Source organism: Bubalus bubalis, chromosome 23 (assembly GCF_019923935.1).
Source record: "Bubalus bubalis isolate 160015118507 breed Murrah chromosome 23, NDDB_SH_1, whole genome shotgun sequence".
Taxonomy (NCBI): Eukaryota; Metazoa; Chordata; class Mammalia; order Artiodactyla; family Bovidae; genus Bubalus; species Bubalus bubalis.
In genome coordinates, this window is record NC_059179.1 from 18,507,969 (window position 1) to 18,526,243 (window position 18,275).

An 18,275-nucleotide genomic window follows, 5' to 3' on the forward strand; every position below is an offset into this window, starting at 1 on the left:
CACTCTACCTACCATCTTCACCTCGCCATTGGAACAATCACTCAAAACACAATGGCTAGGTCATTAGCAAAGACAGAAAAACGGGAGTGTCAAAATTCCGTTAAGCCAGTGCTACTCAATGTGAACTTGAACTGAATGTCCCCAAACAAGGGACCTGCGCCAAAATGCAATCACCTGTGGGCTTCCCTGCTGACTCACACGGTAAAGAATTGACCTGCAGTGTGGGAGACCGGGGTTCGACCACTGGGTTGGGAAGATTCCCTGGAGGAGGGCATGGCAATCCACTCCAGTATTCTTGCCTGGAGAATCCCCATGGACAGAGAAGCCTGGCGGGCTACAGTTCATGGGGTCATATAGAGTTGGACGCAACTAAGCACAACATGACGTTAAACACACAACTTAGATTAGCTAACATTTTTTCCACAGCAATCCTTTCCCAGTGACGGAAGAAACTGTGTTGATAAAAATTCTGATGCAAGTTCTTTATCTAGTTGCAGGCACATTACAAAGAGTTCTCAAGCTGCCATTGACCCACAGACCACACTTTGAGTAGCAGTGCTCCAAGGCACTTAAGATGAAACATTCTCTGGGCTTCTTTTTGACGGAATCTGGCCAATGGGCAGACAAAGACAATTGAAGTGAGCTGTTAATTACGCTGGAAGGCTAAGAGGAACTAACCGTATTCTGAGGCTTACTTTGTACATTTTCATGAAGTAGAAAGGTCAAAGGTGGAAATAATAGAATAGTAGATGTTAGCCTAAAGAAAAAGTTAGTTACAGATGCGTATTTGAGGCTGCCGTATCTCATATTTGGTTTGGAAGCCAAGGTTGGATCAAGAAGTTCTCCATAACTCTCTACTTCTGCTCTGGCTCCTGCCTTTGCAAGGATAACCCTCATTAATAGTAATTATCAGCCTCGAGGGGCACTTCGGGGATGGTGTGGGCAGAAGCAGACCCAGTCCAACCCCAGCCAGGAACAATGCAATTCCCAAGAATGGCCACTAGGTGGCAAAACAGTTCTATGCACAGATGTTCCCAACAAGATGCAGTGAAATTAAAAAACGGATCAGTACCAGACAGGGAACATAGCCAATATTTATAATAACTATAAATAGAGTATATCCTTTAAAAGTTGTGAATCACTATATTGTACACCTGTAACATATACTACTACCACTACTAAGTCACTTCAGTCGTGTCCGACTCTGTGCGACCCCATAGACGGCAGCCCACCAGGCTCCCCCGTCCCTGGGATTCTCCAGGCAAGAACACTGGAGTGGGTTGCCATTTCCTTCTCCAATGCATGAAAGTGAAAAGTGAAAGTGAAGTCGCTCAGTCGTGTCCAACTCTTTCGTGACCCCATGGACTGCAGCCTACCAGGCTCCTCTGTCCATGGGATTTTCCAGGCAAGAGTACTGGAGTGGGGTGCCATTGCCTTCTCCGGTAACATATACTATTGTACATAAACTATGTGAAGTGAAGTGAAAGTCGCTCAGTGGTGTTCGACTCTTTGCGACCCCATGGCCTATACAGTCCATGGAATTCTCCAGGCCAGAATACCGGAGTGGGTAGGCTTTCCCTTCTCCAGGGGATCTTCCCAACCCAGGTTTGGGAGATCAAACCCAGGTCTCCCACATTGCAGGAGGGTTCTTTACCAGCTGAGCCACAAGGAAAGCCAAGAATACATAAACTATACTTCAACTAAAAAAAAAAAAAAAAGAAAAAATGGGTCAACCGGAGTGGGGTCTGTAGGGAATTCCAGGAAAGATGGAGCAATAATAGCTAGATTGCAACAGCCCTCCTGTCCTCTGAGACGGGCCAGGATACTCACACAAGCTGCAGGTACTTGAAGGTGGACAGCTGTGCTGGAACCAGCGTGAACTGGTTCCCGTCCAGGTAGCTACAGGAGAGAAGACCGCAGTTAGTGCAGCCACCTCAGCCTCATGCCGAGTCCAGCACTGCAAGAACCTTCCCCCGAAGCCAGGGCCTTCTCACCCATGTCCTTTCCTACCTATGGCCTACACGATTGGCCCTGAATCACTAACTGGAGGAGAAAATACAGACATCAGGCCATGTGGGAAGGTGCCACCAAAAAACCTGGTGAAAGCCACGGACACGAGAAGCCTCCTATGGCTTCCTTCCTGAGCCCCTGCCCGGCCCCTCAGCATCCTCCCTGTCAGTGGGCACCACAGGCTCAATCCAGGACCCTCTGCCCTTCGCTCTCTCCAATCTTTCAGGCCAAATAGGTCTGATTGGCATGTTAATACCCACCTGCCAGCCCTCAGCAGCACGCAGGTCCCTCCCTCTGTCTGCGAGGTCTGTGAGGTGCCTGAGGCTGGTCCCAGACCCCAGCACTCCCAGACCTGAGTTCTGTGTTTTCACAACCACATGGGCTTCCCCTGACTCCATCAACACCACACTGCATGTTTCTAAACCATCCAGGCGCAGGACGCTGACAGGAATCTCCACCTCCCTCTGCAGCCAGTTCTGTGACTGACCGAGCTTCTCCCACCCACTGGTCTCTCATCATTCCCTTTTGTTCCATTTTCATATCCCCCTCCCTGACTGCACCAGCCCCCAGGCCTGGTCTCCTGCAGCAGCTTTGTTCTGTTCTCCGCACCTGGGCCTCCATTCTGCTTCTTACTACATACACCACCACCCAATCACTGTCCTTAAAGCCCAGCCGCTAAACTCCTTGTCAAGTTTCCCAGGGCTCCCCTTGTCTATAGGGCACAGCCTGGGATTCAAGATGCTGTGACCTGCCCTCCCACCCCCACGACCACCAGCCATCAAAAGGCTGACCTGAGCTCCTGGAGCTGCAGCCCCACCAAGAGCAGCCCTTAGGATGCCTTGTCTACCCTCCAGAGGTCCTGGTCACCCTCTCGTCCTGCCAGCAGGTGGGGGCTACTCACAGCTCTGTGACATTCTTGGGGATGCCCTTGGGCAGGGTCTGGAGGTGCTTGTTGCTGCATCGAACCACGGTGTCCAGGCAGGCGCACTCCTGGGGGCACTGCGGGCGGGGCAGGCAGCCCCCCTCCTCCTGGCCTGGGGAGGAAGGTGAGCAGCCACGTCAGTGAGGGGACAGGCCTCCTCAGGGCCTCATGCAGCCAGCGCCCCGCTTCAGGGCACCTTGGAACAGAGGCCTCTTGCTGATACTACGTTGTACACCAGCCAGTCCTCTCTTGGCTGCAGCCCTCCTCCACCACAGCCAAAGCCCCTTGGATCTGTTTTGAGGTTAGAATCAGTCTTGGGTTCACCTCTTCCACCTCAGACCTGAGATGCACCCGGGTACAGCAGCAAAGGAGGATGGTGGCCACATCATTTCTTGAGCACCTACTGTGTGCCAGACACTGTACCAAATGTAATTTCTTTAATGATGCGGTAAACGGGGACCACCATTGCTCCTAGAATGTGAGCATCATGGGGACAGAGACCTGTGTCCCTTTCTTCTTTTCTGTTCACTGAAGGGGCCCAGCACTGAGAGCAGGGCCTGGCCCATATCAGCCTCCAAACAGGTCAGCTGAGTGAAGGAATGAAGGACTTTCTATCTTACTGAGATTGGGAGAGGTTAATAGCTTGCTCAGGTCCGGAGGTTGATCAGAAGCAACATGGAGTCTGTACCCAGGTCTGGCTGGCCCAGAATCTGAGCCCCTTCCATCCCAACATCCTTTACAGATTCATTCATGTATTCAATAAATAGTACTGAGCACCCTCTGTGTTGCTTCCTTCCTTCTGCTTGAGTGTAAGAGGGACGATAAGGACACTAGGGTCCCAGGAAGCAGACTGGAAAGAGGATAGGAGGTGCTGAGAAAGGTGGGGAGAAGCCAGGAGGCTGAAGCTGAAGGCAGGTGGAGAAATCCCCAGTGCCGGGGCTCCTGAACACAGACAGCTGGGCCAAGACAAGACCTCGCTCTGTCACTTTTGGTAAAAATCTGCTTCCTACAGTTGCCTCTGTGTGTGATGCTCTGGAGGGGGAGGCGGGGGATGGAGGGATAGGCTAGATTCTATGAGTGCAGGGAGAGAAGGACATGACCCCAGGAGAGAGATAGAGGATTCAGGGAAAAGAGAACACTGACCCAAGAAGTGACCCAAGTATGGAGGATGGGGGCCCCTAAGAGAGTCCGGGTGGGTGTTGCAGACAAGCTGAATCCATGGCCTGGAGCCCTTAGGAACAGCTAGGAGGTAGGTCTCTGGGTTAAACATACTTAAAGAAATTACACTAAGATGTTAACTATGATTTTCTCTGAGCGAGGTGCTAATAGGTAAAATTTATGCCCTTCCTTTGTATTTCCCCATTTTTTAAAACAGCAAGCCCACTGGAGACCCCACCAGGCTGAGGCAGGCGCAGGACTGAGTGGCTGTCCATGCTCCTCGCCTCTCCCCTCCCCAGGGGACCCCTCCTCTCTGGGCGTGACCACGCGGGGGGTGCCCACTCATTACCTTCTTCACACCTGAAGTCGGGGGAGGCCACATCCTGCAGGGGAATCTGCCGCAAGAAGTCTGGGTTCTGGCACCGCGGGTTCCCCGTCACGATCTTCCTCTTGCGCAGCCAGTCGCCCAGCCACGCCAGCTGGCAGTTGCAGTTGAAAGGGTTGGCCAGAAGGTTTCTGGAAGAGGGGTGGGGTGTAACCATGAAATCGCCCCCCGCCAGACGCACTTGTCCCAGCAAAGCCGGCTCCCGCCCGCCACTTGCTGGCTACACGGTCGCCCACCACTCCCGGACCGCCAGCAGCTTCTAGGAGGTTGCATGTTAACGCGCAAGGACCCAAACGCCTGAGTCCTTCACAGTAACCTCAGAAGACCGGCTGCGTCCTGCAGGGGGACGAGCGAGCGGGGCTCCGGAGGTTCAGCCCCACCCGCGCCGCCCTGCGTCCACGGAGCCGCACTTACAGCGTGGAGAGGGCCTGCAGCGTGTCGAAGGCTCCCGGGGAGATGGTGGCGATCTGGTTGTCGTAGAGCGAGAGGAGGCGCACGTTGCGCAGGCCCGTGAAGCTGTCGTTGTGGATGCAGCTGATACGGTTGTTCCTTAGCATCCTACGGCCGGGAGAGGAGGGGGAGCCGGGGCTGTGCCGCACGGCCATCCGCCTGCCCTGAACTTTGGCCACCAGCGGCCAGTTCACAGGTTCTCCCTCCGGGGACGCTGAGCCACAGAGAGGGGAGCCCGGCGCCACACCAGCGCTCCTCTGCTGGCCTGCTTGCCTCTGAGATGCCTGCCTCTCCACCCTGCCCACACAGGCCCCCCATGCTGACGACCATCACCTTCATCCCCGGGTGCCCACAGCCTCCCCAACCTCCAGGCCATGCACCACGGTCAACACCTGAGACTTGCCTAAAACTTAAACCTGGCCATGTCACTCTCCAGCCTAAAGCCCACAGCAGCCTCTAAACTGTGCACAGAATCCTGTTTAAACTCTTTACTACCCAGCCCCGGACCAGCACCTGCCTGCCTCCCCAGGGATGGTCACACTCTCCATCTCTCTGTCCTTCAGGCTTGCTGCCCAAGCCAGCATCCCCACACCTTTCCCCAGCTATGATCTCCTTCCAGAACGATCTTCTTCCTCATTTATAGCTGCAAAAGTCTCTGTTTGTCCTTGAACACCTGACTCTATTCTCTTTCCCACACAAAAACTAAAATCAAGCCTGACATAAAATAGGCAATTCACAAAAGAAGTTGAATGGTTTAAATTAAAATGGGTGTACTAGGTGAGGGAGATTAAAAGGCACAAACTTCTGCTATAAAATAAATGAGTCATGAGCATGAATGGACAGAAATAAAGTTTATGAACACTCATTGAAAAATGTTCAAACTTACTAGTAATCAAGGACATTTAACTGATATTGCATCTTTGCCTGACAAATTACAAAATCATTAAACACATAATAATAATAACAATAAGGCTCAGGGTTGGCAAGAGGGTAAGAGGATGGGCACCTTTATGACAGCTGGCAGGAGAACTACTGGGGACCTTCTGGAAGTGCGCCTGGTGAGATGCACCAGGAACCCTAACCCAGCCCTCTGTGCTTCCACCCAGCAGGTCTACCTTTAGGGATTTATCTTTAAGGTAATAATTCCTAATGGGCATAGAATTTCATGACGAAGGCATTAATCACAGAATTGCTTGTAATAAAATTAGAATTAGCCTTAATCTCTAATAATTATGTAGCTCCTTTGTCCATGGGGATTCTCCAGGAAAGAATACTGGAGTGGGTCCCCATGCCTTTCTCCAGGGGATCTTCCAGACCCAGGGATTGAACCCAGGTCTCCCGCATTGCAGGCAGAGTCTTTACCGTCTGAGCCACCAGGGAAGCCCTATGTAATATATATAATCATTCAAAAGAAATCATAAAGATGCTCACATTACGTTTAAGGAAAAAAAAAGATTACTAAATAAAATGTATTCAAGGATTTCATTAAGATATGTCTGTATGTTTGCATGCATGTATGTGGGTGTACGTGTGTATGCATGTAGGTACACATGTGTATGTGTGTGTCAATAATTAACCGTGACCAGCGGAGGGGTTATGGGCACTCCTTTTCCTGTGCCTGCACCACTCCTGCAGGCTCTGTCCCAGCACTAGCTCTTCCTCTCTCCTGTCTACTCCAAGTCTTCCTTGGAAAGAATTCAAGTGACTGGTTGAATGCCCACGGCACCCTCTCTCAAGGAATACTGCATGTGTGTTCAGTTGTTCAGTCATGTCCAACTCTTTGCGACCCCATGGACTGTAGCCCACCAGGCTCCTCTGTCCGCAGGATTTCCCAGGCAAGAGCACTGGAGTGGTTGCCATTTCCTACTCCAGGGGATATTCCTGACCCATGTATTGAAGCTGTGTCTCCTGCATCTCCTGCATTAGCAGGAAGATTCTTTACCACTGAGCCATGTGGGCCCTTCAAGAATTTGTAGGCACGTATAAAAAAGAACGAGGCAGCCCTCTATGAAGAACCTGCCACACCAGTGGAAAAAAAAAAAAAAAGCTGCAAAACAGTGCAGAATAAAACCTTTTGTAAAACAGACAAAAGTCCACAGGGAATCCTCTCATGTATTTGTTTACCTTACATAAACTCCATGACACGTGCTCAGAAAACAAATCTATAGCCTTACTGCCATCTGAGATTTAAATCCAGGCAGGTGGCTTCTAGAGGTGTTGTCCACATGGTAGATACTACCCACGTGCAGCCATTTAGATTTAAATTAATTAAAATGAAATTCAAAAGTCAGTGCCTCCATAGCCGTGTCCACATGTCAAGTGCTCCCCCCACACACGTGGCTACCAGGCTGGACGGCGCAGATATAGCACGTCTGGCCCTGCGGCAAGTCTGACAAGACCGCACTGCCTCTTGGAGGCTCTAAAGGTCTACACGGTCACCTGAAGAGCTGGTGCTGCCTGGACCGAGAGAGGAGCTCCCTGCAGATTCACGGAGGAGTGGCTGGTTCCCGACGTCTGGAGAGCTCTGCCTGGGCTCTGAGTCATGGGGTCCCAGACTCCCACCTACACCCACTTGAGTCCCCCGTGCCATGTCCCTGCCACTGTAGCACCGGCCACTCCTGAACTAAACACATGTGCTGTGATGTCGCAGCCTGACCGCAGGGCAATGACGGGAGACCTCAAGAAGGGCCCACGTCCCCATTCCCTCACCTGCCATGAACCCCACACCCCAGGGAACAAGAAGACAGGTCTCGTGCCACAGTGACCAGCATCTGATGACTTGGTACACTTCAGCCAGGGTCCTCGGCCACAGCCCCTCGACTGCTGCAAGCTGGGGCTAGGGTAGAGACACCCCCTCGCTCTCCTGCCCTTTAACGCAGGTGCCCACGCTGTGACTTGGCCTCTGCCCCTGCCCCCCTGCTCCCTGGCCACACACTCACAGCGTCCTCAGGCCTTCCAGGCCCCGGAACATGCCGCTCCGGATGGACTCCAGTTGGTTGGCGGTCAGGTGCAGCTCGCTCACTGAGGCTGCGCCCTCGAAGGCCCCGTCTTCAATCTCCGACACCTTGTTGTTGCTCAGGTTGCTGGGAGAGGACTGTGGAGTTCAGGACTCCCCTCCCTGCACCCAGCCCCCATGCACAGAGCCCTGACCCCGACCAGGTCTAAGGATTGCCCTTCCCCATCCTGCCCAGCCTCCTGACTGCACCTTCCCGCCAATGGGTAACTCACATTTTCTTCAGATGGGTGAGTTTTTTAAACATCCCGGTGGCCTCCAGGATGGAAATCTCATTGTTGTTTAATCGTCTGTAAGAGGCAACAAAGGGAACTTATACATCCATAAAGGACAGACATTAAAGTATCTTCCAAACTGAGATTATTTGGGACTCAAACAAAGGGGATTCCTGGAAGAATTTCTCTGGCCGAGCAAATTGATCCTATTTCAAAGGAAGTTTGGGCCAAGTGCTAGGAGGGTAAAAGGGGGATAATTTTAACATGAAAAATGCCATGAAATGTACCTATGTAAATAACAGGCGTGTATAGGTATCCACACACATGCATATACATGTGCACAGATCTATATTTTTAGAAAAAGAACAATAAAAGAATGGCTTAGGCTACAACTTGAGCTAATGGAATCAGGTCCCCACAAAGAAAGCAAAAGCATGATTGAGAGAAGCTGCCCTGGTTCAGGCTGGTGACCTGCTCTGGGGCCCAGCGACTGCCCTGGGGCGGGGTGGGGAGTGTGTAGGACTGGGAGTCAGGGCACAGGGGCCACTCCCTGCCGGAGCCAGCAGCTGGCATGCTTCTGGGGTGGGGTCTCCAGTGGTCCCCAAAGAAAGCTGCAGCAGAGGAAAACCCAAAGAAGGCCCAGGAGGGTCAGTGGGAGCTGGGGGGTAGGTGAGGGTGTGGGGCGGCTGAAGACCCTCACAGCTCGGCCGTGGCCTGGGGTATGCGCTCAGGGATCTTAGTGAGCTTCAGGCTGGAGCATTCCACCATGCTGGCCTCACAGCGGCACTTGTGAGGACAGACCACGTCGCTATTGCACTCGCTGTTCAGCTGGTGGTCCTCAGTGCCTGTGGGGAGAGGGCAGAGGCCAGGGGCAGAGGGCTGCCAGCAGCCCTGCCCTGCCCCCCTGGCCTGCCCGCCCCAGCCCCCTGCCCACCCACTGGCACCATCCCACCCAGGCTGGCCTTGGTGCCCCCTCCTACCTGGAATGAAGTACTGCTCTTTGGCTGAGGAGAGAAGGAGAAACACTACCATGCTGGGATAGTCCAGGACATGCAGGAACAGCCCAGGCCCTCACCCTGCTGCCCAGCAGAAGCCAGCCCAGGAACCAGGCTAGGGTCGCGAGTCAAAGCCCTGGAGCCCACCCACCCAGCTCCTGTGTGCAGGTCTTGCTGCTGAGCACAGATGTTCCTTGCCCAGACTGATGGGAGTGGGGATGGTACCACCCCAAGTAAACCCCACTCAGGGAGCACCAAAACCACGGCAATGTTCACAGGTATATATGGATAACATTTGGGCTTCAGAGGCTGACCCCCTGCCACCCCAGAGCCTGGAGGAGGCAACCATCTCTCTGAGGAGAGTTCCCAGGCCTCCTGGGTGTCTCCTAAGTCTGGAAAGAGCACCGTCCTAGGAGTAGAGCAACCTAGGTTCTTGCCAGTCCTCCCTGAGGGATCTGCAGCCAGTCCTCCCCCGGCCTCAGTAAGACAAGGGCTGGGAACCTGTAGATCTAAGTCTACAGTGTGGGTCCTACACCCTCCAGCATGGGTCCAGAGAGGTCCAGTCACCCTTGTTGGAACCACCCAGGAAACACCTCAGGGTCCCTGAGCAGACTGAAGGCGGGTGGGCGGCTACCTGAGCACCGGAACTTCTTGCTTTTGATCTGGCCGATGCGCTTGTTGGCAAGGCGTCGGGGGCTGGCACAGCGGGCCCCACTGGTCTCGATGGGGTTGGAGCGCAGGAAGTCTGCCAGCCACTTGAGGTTACAGTCACAGATGAAGGGGTTCTGGGCCAGATGCCTGTCCAGAGGGAGCAGATTGGGGATGAAAGACAAAGCTGCTCACTTGTGTTGGTGGCCACCTGAATGGGGCCTTGCTGGCCCCGACGGAGAAGTGCACCTCCTGGGGACACCACCTGGGGCGCCCACCCTCTTCCAGAGCCTCACAAGGGGGCCAGACCTCCATCCCCCTGGACCTTCCAGCTGTCCCTTCAAGCCTCACTCTGTCCCCTCTCCTTCTACTCATGTGTCTCTCCCTCTGTCCTGTGACAGACAGGAGTGGAGGCAGGAGTAACCTAGAGACCAGCCAGGGTACCCCTGTCCTTCCAAGAGTGAGATGATGGAATGGGCATTAGAACCCAAGACGGTCAGCATCCAGGGGCCTTTGGGCCCCCGGCACTATGCGTCCTGGACTGTCCCCTCCCTGTGGCCCCAGGCAGCAGCAGCGTCTCTCCCACAGCCTTGGTCAGGAGGGGGTGGTGGCCGGGGCGGCAAGGCTGCGCCTGCAGCTGGGTTGGGAGGTCTCCAAGTACCTGCTGCAGGTCCCTCAGCTTTCAGTGGAATCTCCATTCCCACCCCAGGCCATGGGGCTGCCTCCCCTTCACTGTTTTACAGGACGTCTCTTGACATAGGAACCTCAGAAAGCATTGTTGAGTAGCTACTTACTGGAGAGCCACTCATATCTTCTCACCGGCTCCCTGCTTTACCAGCAGGCTACATGTGGGGAGGGGGCAGCTGACAGGTGACACCAGCTAAGGGCACACAGATCACTGTAAGTGACCACAGGGGGGCCTTTCCCTTTGGCCCTAACCACTCTGCAGGGCTTCCCTGCAGAGAAGGGAAGCCACTCTGGTGGCTCAGAGGGTAAAGAACCCACCTGCAATGCAGGAGACCTGGGTTCAATCCCTGTGTGGGAAGATCCCCTGGAGGAGGACACGGCAATTCTCTCCAATATTTTTGCTTGGAGAATCACCATGGACAGAGGAGCCTGGTTGGCGACAGCCCATGGTGTTACAAAGAATCAGACATGACTGAGCTACTAAGCACGCATCCTGCAGGCTCAGATCAGCCACTTCTGAACCTCCCAGTAGCCGGCTTGCCCACCTGTGTCGGGGCCAGTGCAGAGGTGCATGCCCTCCTATCTACACCAAGACAGCCAGGGGGAAAGAACCCAGCACTTGTCCTGGCTCCTGTACCCAAGAGCCAATGCCTCTGCAATGACCAGCTCAGAGGACGCGCCATGCTGTGACCACTCTCCCTCCATGTATTGCTATCAGTTCCAGTCGTCTACGTATTGGTCCCTGCTGGGGTGCAGAGTTTTCCAAGCAGCGAGACGAGCCCTTGCCTAGAGTCTGCACCCAGCTCAGCTCAGGCCTTGGCGACTCTGTCTCCATCCATCCCTTCCCGGACTCTACCCTCTGGTCACTGGTCAGGATGCCTGGTGACAGCCTTCCCTGCCAGGTTGTCCTTCCACTCCTCTTTGCAGTGCCCGCCCCCCTTTCCTGCCTGAGTCTTGGCTCCTGTCAGCTCCACCAGGTGTGCCAGACCCCTCCCACACCTTCTGCCTTCTGCTGGATAGTTTGTTTCCCGATTTAAACTGCCAGTTTACGCAGAGAAGATGTGCTTGCTGCCTCCCCGGGGCAGAATTTGTAGTTAATCTGAAATACACTAGGATTCCGGGGTTACTCTGGGATTGCTCCTGCTGCCCGTCACATCTGTCTGTGCCTTAGTACCCAGCCTCTGCCTGAAAGAATTGCTTGCCTCTATCACAATCTTGGCAGAAAACTCTGTTTAAAATCAACTCAATTATGTTATTCAGGCATGTATTAAAAATGTCCAAGGGGTGCAGAGTAGAATACAGACTTTTTTAAAGACAGGCTATTTGTGTCAAAGGCAGTCTATAAAAATGCAACCACCCACCAAGGCAAGTGACTTCTGTATAAAGCTAAGTATCTGACATAAAGTCGAATTTTTAGCAGGTGTAAAGAGAGGACAACTGGGGAAAGAAAATGCTCAAGAGGATAAAAGCACGTTTGGGAAAAAACAATCATCTTGTTAAAGGCACACCCAGAAATAGGTTGCACAAGCTGCCCAACCGTTCTTTTCATGGACATTTCTGAAAGTAGAAGATAGAGGGGAAAACTGATTCCCGGTCTCTTTCTTGGATTATGCATTAAGATGTCACAACTAAAAATCTTTGGGGCAGACACTCAGTATCATTAGTCAAATTAAACCCACAATAAACTACCATTTCACACCTACTAGGATGGCTATAATCATAAAGAAAATCAATACCAAGTGTGGGCAAGGATGTAGAGAAATGGGAACCTTCATAACGTTGCTGGTGGAAATGTAAAATACGTATAGCCACTTTGGAAAACAGTGGCAGTTTCTTCAAAAGTTAAACATAAATTTCCCACATCATCCAGAAATTCCAAGAGAAATGAAACCCTCTGTCCTCACAAAGATGTGTGAGCAAATATTCACAGCAGCATTATTCATAATGGCCCCAAAGTGGAAATGACCCAGATGTCCATCAACTGGGAAGGAAAAACAGAATGTGCATAGATGGAAAATTATTTGGCAATAAAAAGGAACAAATACTCATACATGCTTAGAATATGAAGGAACCTCAAAAACATTACGCTAAGCAAAAGAATTCAATCACAAAAAATGGTATATCATATGAGTCCATTTTTGTGAACTATCCAGAAAAGGCAAATCTATGAGACAGAAATTAGATTCGTGATTGCCTGGGGATGGGCTGGAAATAGGAATTGATTCAAATGGGCACAAGGGATTTTGGGGGGTAATGGAAATGTCCTAAAATTGAATTGTAGTGATAGTTGAACAACTGTAAATTTACTAAAAAATCATTGGACTGTACACCCAGAACAGGTCAATTTTATGGTATGTAAGTTATACCTCATCCAAGCTTTAAAAAAAATTTTTTTTTAATCTCTTGGGGCAAGTAAAACTACAAAATCAATACTGTGACACAGGGCCCTCAGCCACAGATATCAAAGCTATGGATAAATCAAGCAAGATTTGGTGAGTTTAAATCTGCTTGGTTCTGACATAAGACTCTGCCAAGGGTTTAACTATCCAAGGCTATAATAAGACTATCTGATTGTACCTTGGGTTTGCATTTCTTTCACTCTTGTTCTGAACTGTACTTCGGTTGTTAATATGTAATAGTTGTTCATGGAAGTTCAGTTTTGTTTTACAGCCTTTAATAATGAGACAGTAAAGAATCTGCTTGCAATGCAGGAGATGCGGGTTGGATCCCTGGGTTGGGAAGATCCTCTGGAGAAGAGAATGGCTACCCACTCCAGTATTCTTGCCTAGAGAACTCCATGGTTCTCATAGGAGCCTGGGGGGCTACAGCCCATGGGGTTACAAAGAGTCAGACATGATGGAGAGACTAACACACACATTCTTAGGGAAAAAGCACAATTCGGAGGCAAGCTACCTAATTTCTCAGTGCTGGTGAAGAGATACCCAAAGACAAATGCCTGCTCTACTAGATGTTAGGTGACCTTGGGTCGGTCTATCTCTGCCTCAGTTTCTTAGAAGTAAGGCAGGATTCAATGCAATCCCTATCAAGCTACCAACAGCATTCTTCACAGAGCTAGAACAAATAATTTCACAATTTGTATGGAAATACAAAAAAACCTCGAATAGCCAAAGCGATCTTGAGAAAGAAGAATGGAACTGGAGGAATCAACCTACCTGACTTCAGGCTCTACTACAAAGCCACAGTTCTCAAGACAGTATGGTACTGGCACAAAGACAGAAATATAGATCAATGGAACAAAATAGAAAGCCCAGAGATAAATCCACATACATATGGACACCTTATCTTTGACAAAGGAGGCAAGAATATACAATGGATTAAAGACAATCTCTTTAACAAGTGGTGCTGGGAAATCTGGTCAACCACTTGTAAAAGAATGAAACTAGAACACTTTCTAACACCATACACAAAAATAAACTCAAAATGGATTAAAGATCTCAACGTAAGACCAGAAACTATAAAACTCCTAGAGGAGAACATAGGCAAAACACTCTCTGACATACATCACAGCAGGATCCTCTATGACCCACCTCCCAGAATATTGGAAATAAAAGCAAAAATAAACAAATGGGACCTAATTAAACTTAAAAGCTTCTGCACATCAAAGGAAAGTATAAGCAAGGTGAAAAGACAGCCTTCAGAATGGGAGAAGATAATAGCAAATGAAGCAACTGACAAACAACTAATCTCGAGAATATACAAGCAACTCCTACAGCTCAACTCCAGAAAAATAAATGACCCAATCAAAAAATGGGCCAAAGAACTAAATAGACATTTCTCCAAAGAAGACATACAGATGGCTAACAAACACATGAAAAGATGCTCAACATCACTCATTATCAGAGAAATGCAAATCAAAACCACAATGAGGTACCATTTCACACCAGTCAGAATGGCTGCGATCCAAAAGTCTACAAGCAATAAATGCTGGAGAGGGTGTAGAGAAAAGGGAACCCTCTTACACTGTTGGTGGGAATGCAAACTAGTACAGCCACTACAGAAACAGTGTGGAGATTCCTTAAAAAACTGGAAATAGAACTGCCTTATGACCCTGCAATCCCACTGCTGGGCATACACACTGAGGAAACCAGAAGGGAAAGAGACACGTGTACCCCAATGTTCAACACAGCACTGTTTATAATAGCCAGGACATGGAAGCAACCTAGATGTCCATCAGCAGATGAATGGATAAGAAAGCTGTGGTACGTATACACAATGGAGTATTACTCAGCCATTAAAAAGAATACATTTGAATCAGTTCTAATGAGGTGGATGAAACTGGAGCCTATTATACAGAGTGAAGTAAGCCAGAAAGAAAAACACCGATACAGTATACTAACGCATATATATGGAATTTAGAAAGATGGTAACAATAACCCTGTGTACGAGACAGCAAAAGAGACACTGATGTATAGAACAGTCTTATGGACTCTGTGAGAGAGGGAGAGGGTGGGAAGATTTGGGAGAATGGCATTGAAACATGTAAAATATCATGTATGAAACAAGTTGCCAGTCCAGGTTCGATGCACGATACTGGATGCTTGGGGCTGGTGCACTGGGACGACCCAGAGGGATGGAATGGGGAGGGAGGAGGGAGGAGGGTTCAGGATGGGGAACACATGTATACCTGTGGCGGATTCATTTTGATATTTGGCAAAACTAATACAATTATGTAAAGTTTAAAAATAAAATAAAATTAAAAAAATAAAATAAAAAAAAAGAAGTAAGGCGGGGATGACAGCACCTAGTCCATGGGTTATTGTGTTAAGATAATACACACGAAGAATAGTGGCCTGGGGTGGCCAGGGGTGATTAATTATCAGTAATGCGATCAATATTAATACTACTATCACCTCTACCTATTGGAAACCTTCCTCTTCTAACACCCTGCTCCAGCTCTGTGCCTTCATGGCAGTGACCAAGATCTCAGGTACGGTGTCCAGGAGGGCAGAAGCACTCTTGAAATCCAGCCAGGTAAATGGACACAGATCGAATCCACTCCCCGTGAGCACAATCTATTTGATGAAACCCTTCCACCTTGAAAGCGAGGCAGCACTTCCCAGGAGATCCTCAGCCCCATTCCCTTTCTGCAAGCCTTTCCTGCGTGTGTGTCCCCAGCCCTGAAATCTTCTTACTGCATTGCTCTCGGATGTTCTGCCAGCTTTGTAAAATAACCCATCTTGCCCATGTCTCTCCACGTGCTTGGCAAGATTTCCTCCTGGTGTTCCTTCCCTCTCTCCCTGGCTATACATAAGTTAATTAGCAGGAGTGGGCTACCGGCGGGTGCCTGGCTCTAATGAGTTTGTCTTTGTGGCCGACATCCCTGCTGACATGCAGGGTCCCAGGGAGCAGGAGCTGTGTCTTCTACTTGATCTATTTCCCAGCCTCCATGCAGATCTTAGCTGATGGAGAGCAGTGCCCAGTGGGTAAATGGTGGTGGGGGTGAGAATGACAGCAATGGCCATGGAAATATTAATAAATGCCCATCGGGCACACATCAAGGACCCATGGGTCAGCACGTCAAGTCAAGCTGCAGGCTCACAGCTAAAGACGTGGAATGTACTGCCTGAATCTAACCAAATAGTAGAAGTTTCCCTGTACTGAAGCGTTCCACCTAAAAGATAAGGACTTTTTGTAAAGGCATAACTGCACCAGCATTATCAAATGGAGAAGCAATGTTAAAATTATCATATCACCACTTTAGGACCCCTAATAAAGGAGTGGGTCTAGGCACTGAAATCTGTGGTGGTGTTTATTAAAGAAGAAAGAAAATCAGATATCGTGAGCCTCCTGATGAAAGTACACAATACTATGAGGTCATCTTGCCAGAAAAAAAAAATACCTGAGCCTGATGCAAGCTCCTAGATGAAAATTTCTATTTGCAGGACATAGAACAGAAGAACATGTGAAATTATACCGTAAGGGATGAAGTCAGCAAATCCAGACTGTGGGGAACTCCACAAATCCAGAAAAGCAGTGTCTTCAAAAAATCAAGTGCAAGGGAAAAGGAGATGGAGAGGACACCTATAGGTTAAAAACAATTTAAGTGGTATACCAACAAATATCAGTCAATTATATCGCATCAGTTCAGTTCAGGTCAGTCGCCCAGTTGTGTCCGACTCTTTGCGACCTCATGAATCACAGCACGCCAGGCTTCCCTGTCCATCACCAACTCCTGGAGTTCACTTAGACTCACGTCCATCGAGTCAGTGATGCCATCCAGCCATCTCATCCTCTGTCGTCCCCTTCTCCTCTTGCCCCCAATCCCTCCCAGCATCACAGTCTTTTCCAATGAGTCAACTCTTCGCATGAGGTGGCCAAAGTACTGGAGTTTCAGCTTTAGCATCATTCCTTCCAAAGAAATCCCAGGGCTGAGCTCCTTCAGAATGGACTGGTTGGATCTCCTTGCAGTCCAAGGGATTCTCAAGAGTCTTCTCCAAAACCACAGTTCAAAAGCATCAATTCTTCAGCGCTCAGCTTTCTTCACAGTCCAACTCTCACATCCATACATGACCACAGGAAAAACCATAGCCTTGACTAGACAGACCTTTGTTGGCAAGGTAATGTCTCTGCTTTTCAATATGCTATCTAGGTTGGTCATAACTTTCCTTCCAAGGAGTAAGCGTCTTTTAATTTCATGGCTGCAATTACCATCTGCAGTGATTTTGGAGCCCAAAAAAATAAAGTCTGACACTGTTTCCACTGTTTCCCCATCTATTTCCCATGAAGTGATGGGACCAGATACCATAATCTTCATTTTCTGAATGTTGAGTTTTAAGCCAACTTCTTCACTCTCCTCTTTCACCTTCATCACGAGGCTTTTTAGTTCCTCTTCACTTTCTGCCATAAGGGTGGTGTCATCTGCATTTCTGAGGTTATTGATATTTCTCCCAGCAGTCTTGATTCCAGCTTGTGTTTCTTCCAGTCCAGCGTTTCTCATGATGTACTCTGCATATAAGTTAAATAAGCAGGGTGACAATATACAGCCTTGACGTACTCCTTTGCCTATTTGGAACCAGCCTGTTGTTCCATGTCCAGTTCTAACTGTTGCTTCCTGACCTGCATACAAATTTCTCAAGAGGCAGGTCAGGTGGCCTGGTATTCCCATCTCTTTCAGAATTTTCTACAGTTTATTGTGATCCACACAGTCAAAGGCTTTGGCATAGTCAATAAAGCAGAAATAGATATTTTTCTGGAATTCTCTTGCTTTTTTGATGATCCAGCAGATGTTGGCAATTTGGTCTCTAGTTCCTCTGCCTTTTCTAAAACCAGCAACTGGGAAGTTCACAGTTCACATATTGCTGAAGCCTGACTTGGAGAATTTTGAGTATTACTTTACTAGCGTGTGAGATGCATGCAATTGAGCGGTAGTTTGAGCATTCTTTGGCATTGCCTTTCTTTGGGCATAGACCTTATTTATTTATTTATGAGGGAGAGGATTTTAAAATGCTCTTTATTTAAAATTTTATACAGTTCTTAAATGTTACTTTCCATAGTGACTACAAAATATTGGCTATATTCCCCGTGTTGGCATCCTTAGTCTGTACCTCCCTCTCCCCCAGCCCTGCGCTTCCCCTCCCCTCTTCCCCCAGTGGTAACCATTAGTTTGCTCTCTGTATCTATGAGCCTGCTTCTTATTCATATAATTGGTTGTATTGTTTAGTTTCCATATGTAAGTGATATCACAGAATATTTGTCTTTCTCTGTCTGACTTATTTCACTTAGCATAATGCTCTTTAAGTCCACCTGTGTTGCTGCAAAGGGTAAAATTTCA

At 49.3% G+C, this 18,275-nt stretch overlaps 1 protein-coding gene across 1 annotated transcript in view; it reads right to left on the reverse strand.

The window, feature by feature from the left end:
* The window catches only part of SLIT1 (slit guidance ligand 1), a 178,481-nt gene that overhangs the window by 34,437 nt on the left and 125,769 nt on the right, over positions 1–18,275 (reverse strand). The window contains exons 14-22 of the mRNA XM_025274439.3: positions 9,783–9,946; positions 9,134–9,157; positions 8,854–8,998; positions 8,154–8,228; positions 7,865–8,008; positions 4,890–5,033; positions 4,440–4,606; positions 2,912–3,044; positions 1,831–1,899 (exon numbers count right to left, since the gene is read on the reverse strand). Coding sequence (XP_025130224.2) covers positions 1,831–1,899; positions 2,912–3,044; positions 4,440–4,606; positions 4,890–5,033; positions 7,865–8,008; positions 8,154–8,228; positions 8,854–8,998; positions 9,134–9,157; positions 9,783–9,946 — 1,065 coding nt within the window. The remainder of the gene's footprint in view (positions 1–1,830; positions 1,900–2,911; positions 3,045–4,439; positions 4,607–4,889; positions 5,034–7,864; positions 8,009–8,153; positions 8,229–8,853; positions 8,999–9,133; positions 9,158–9,782; positions 9,947–18,275) is intronic.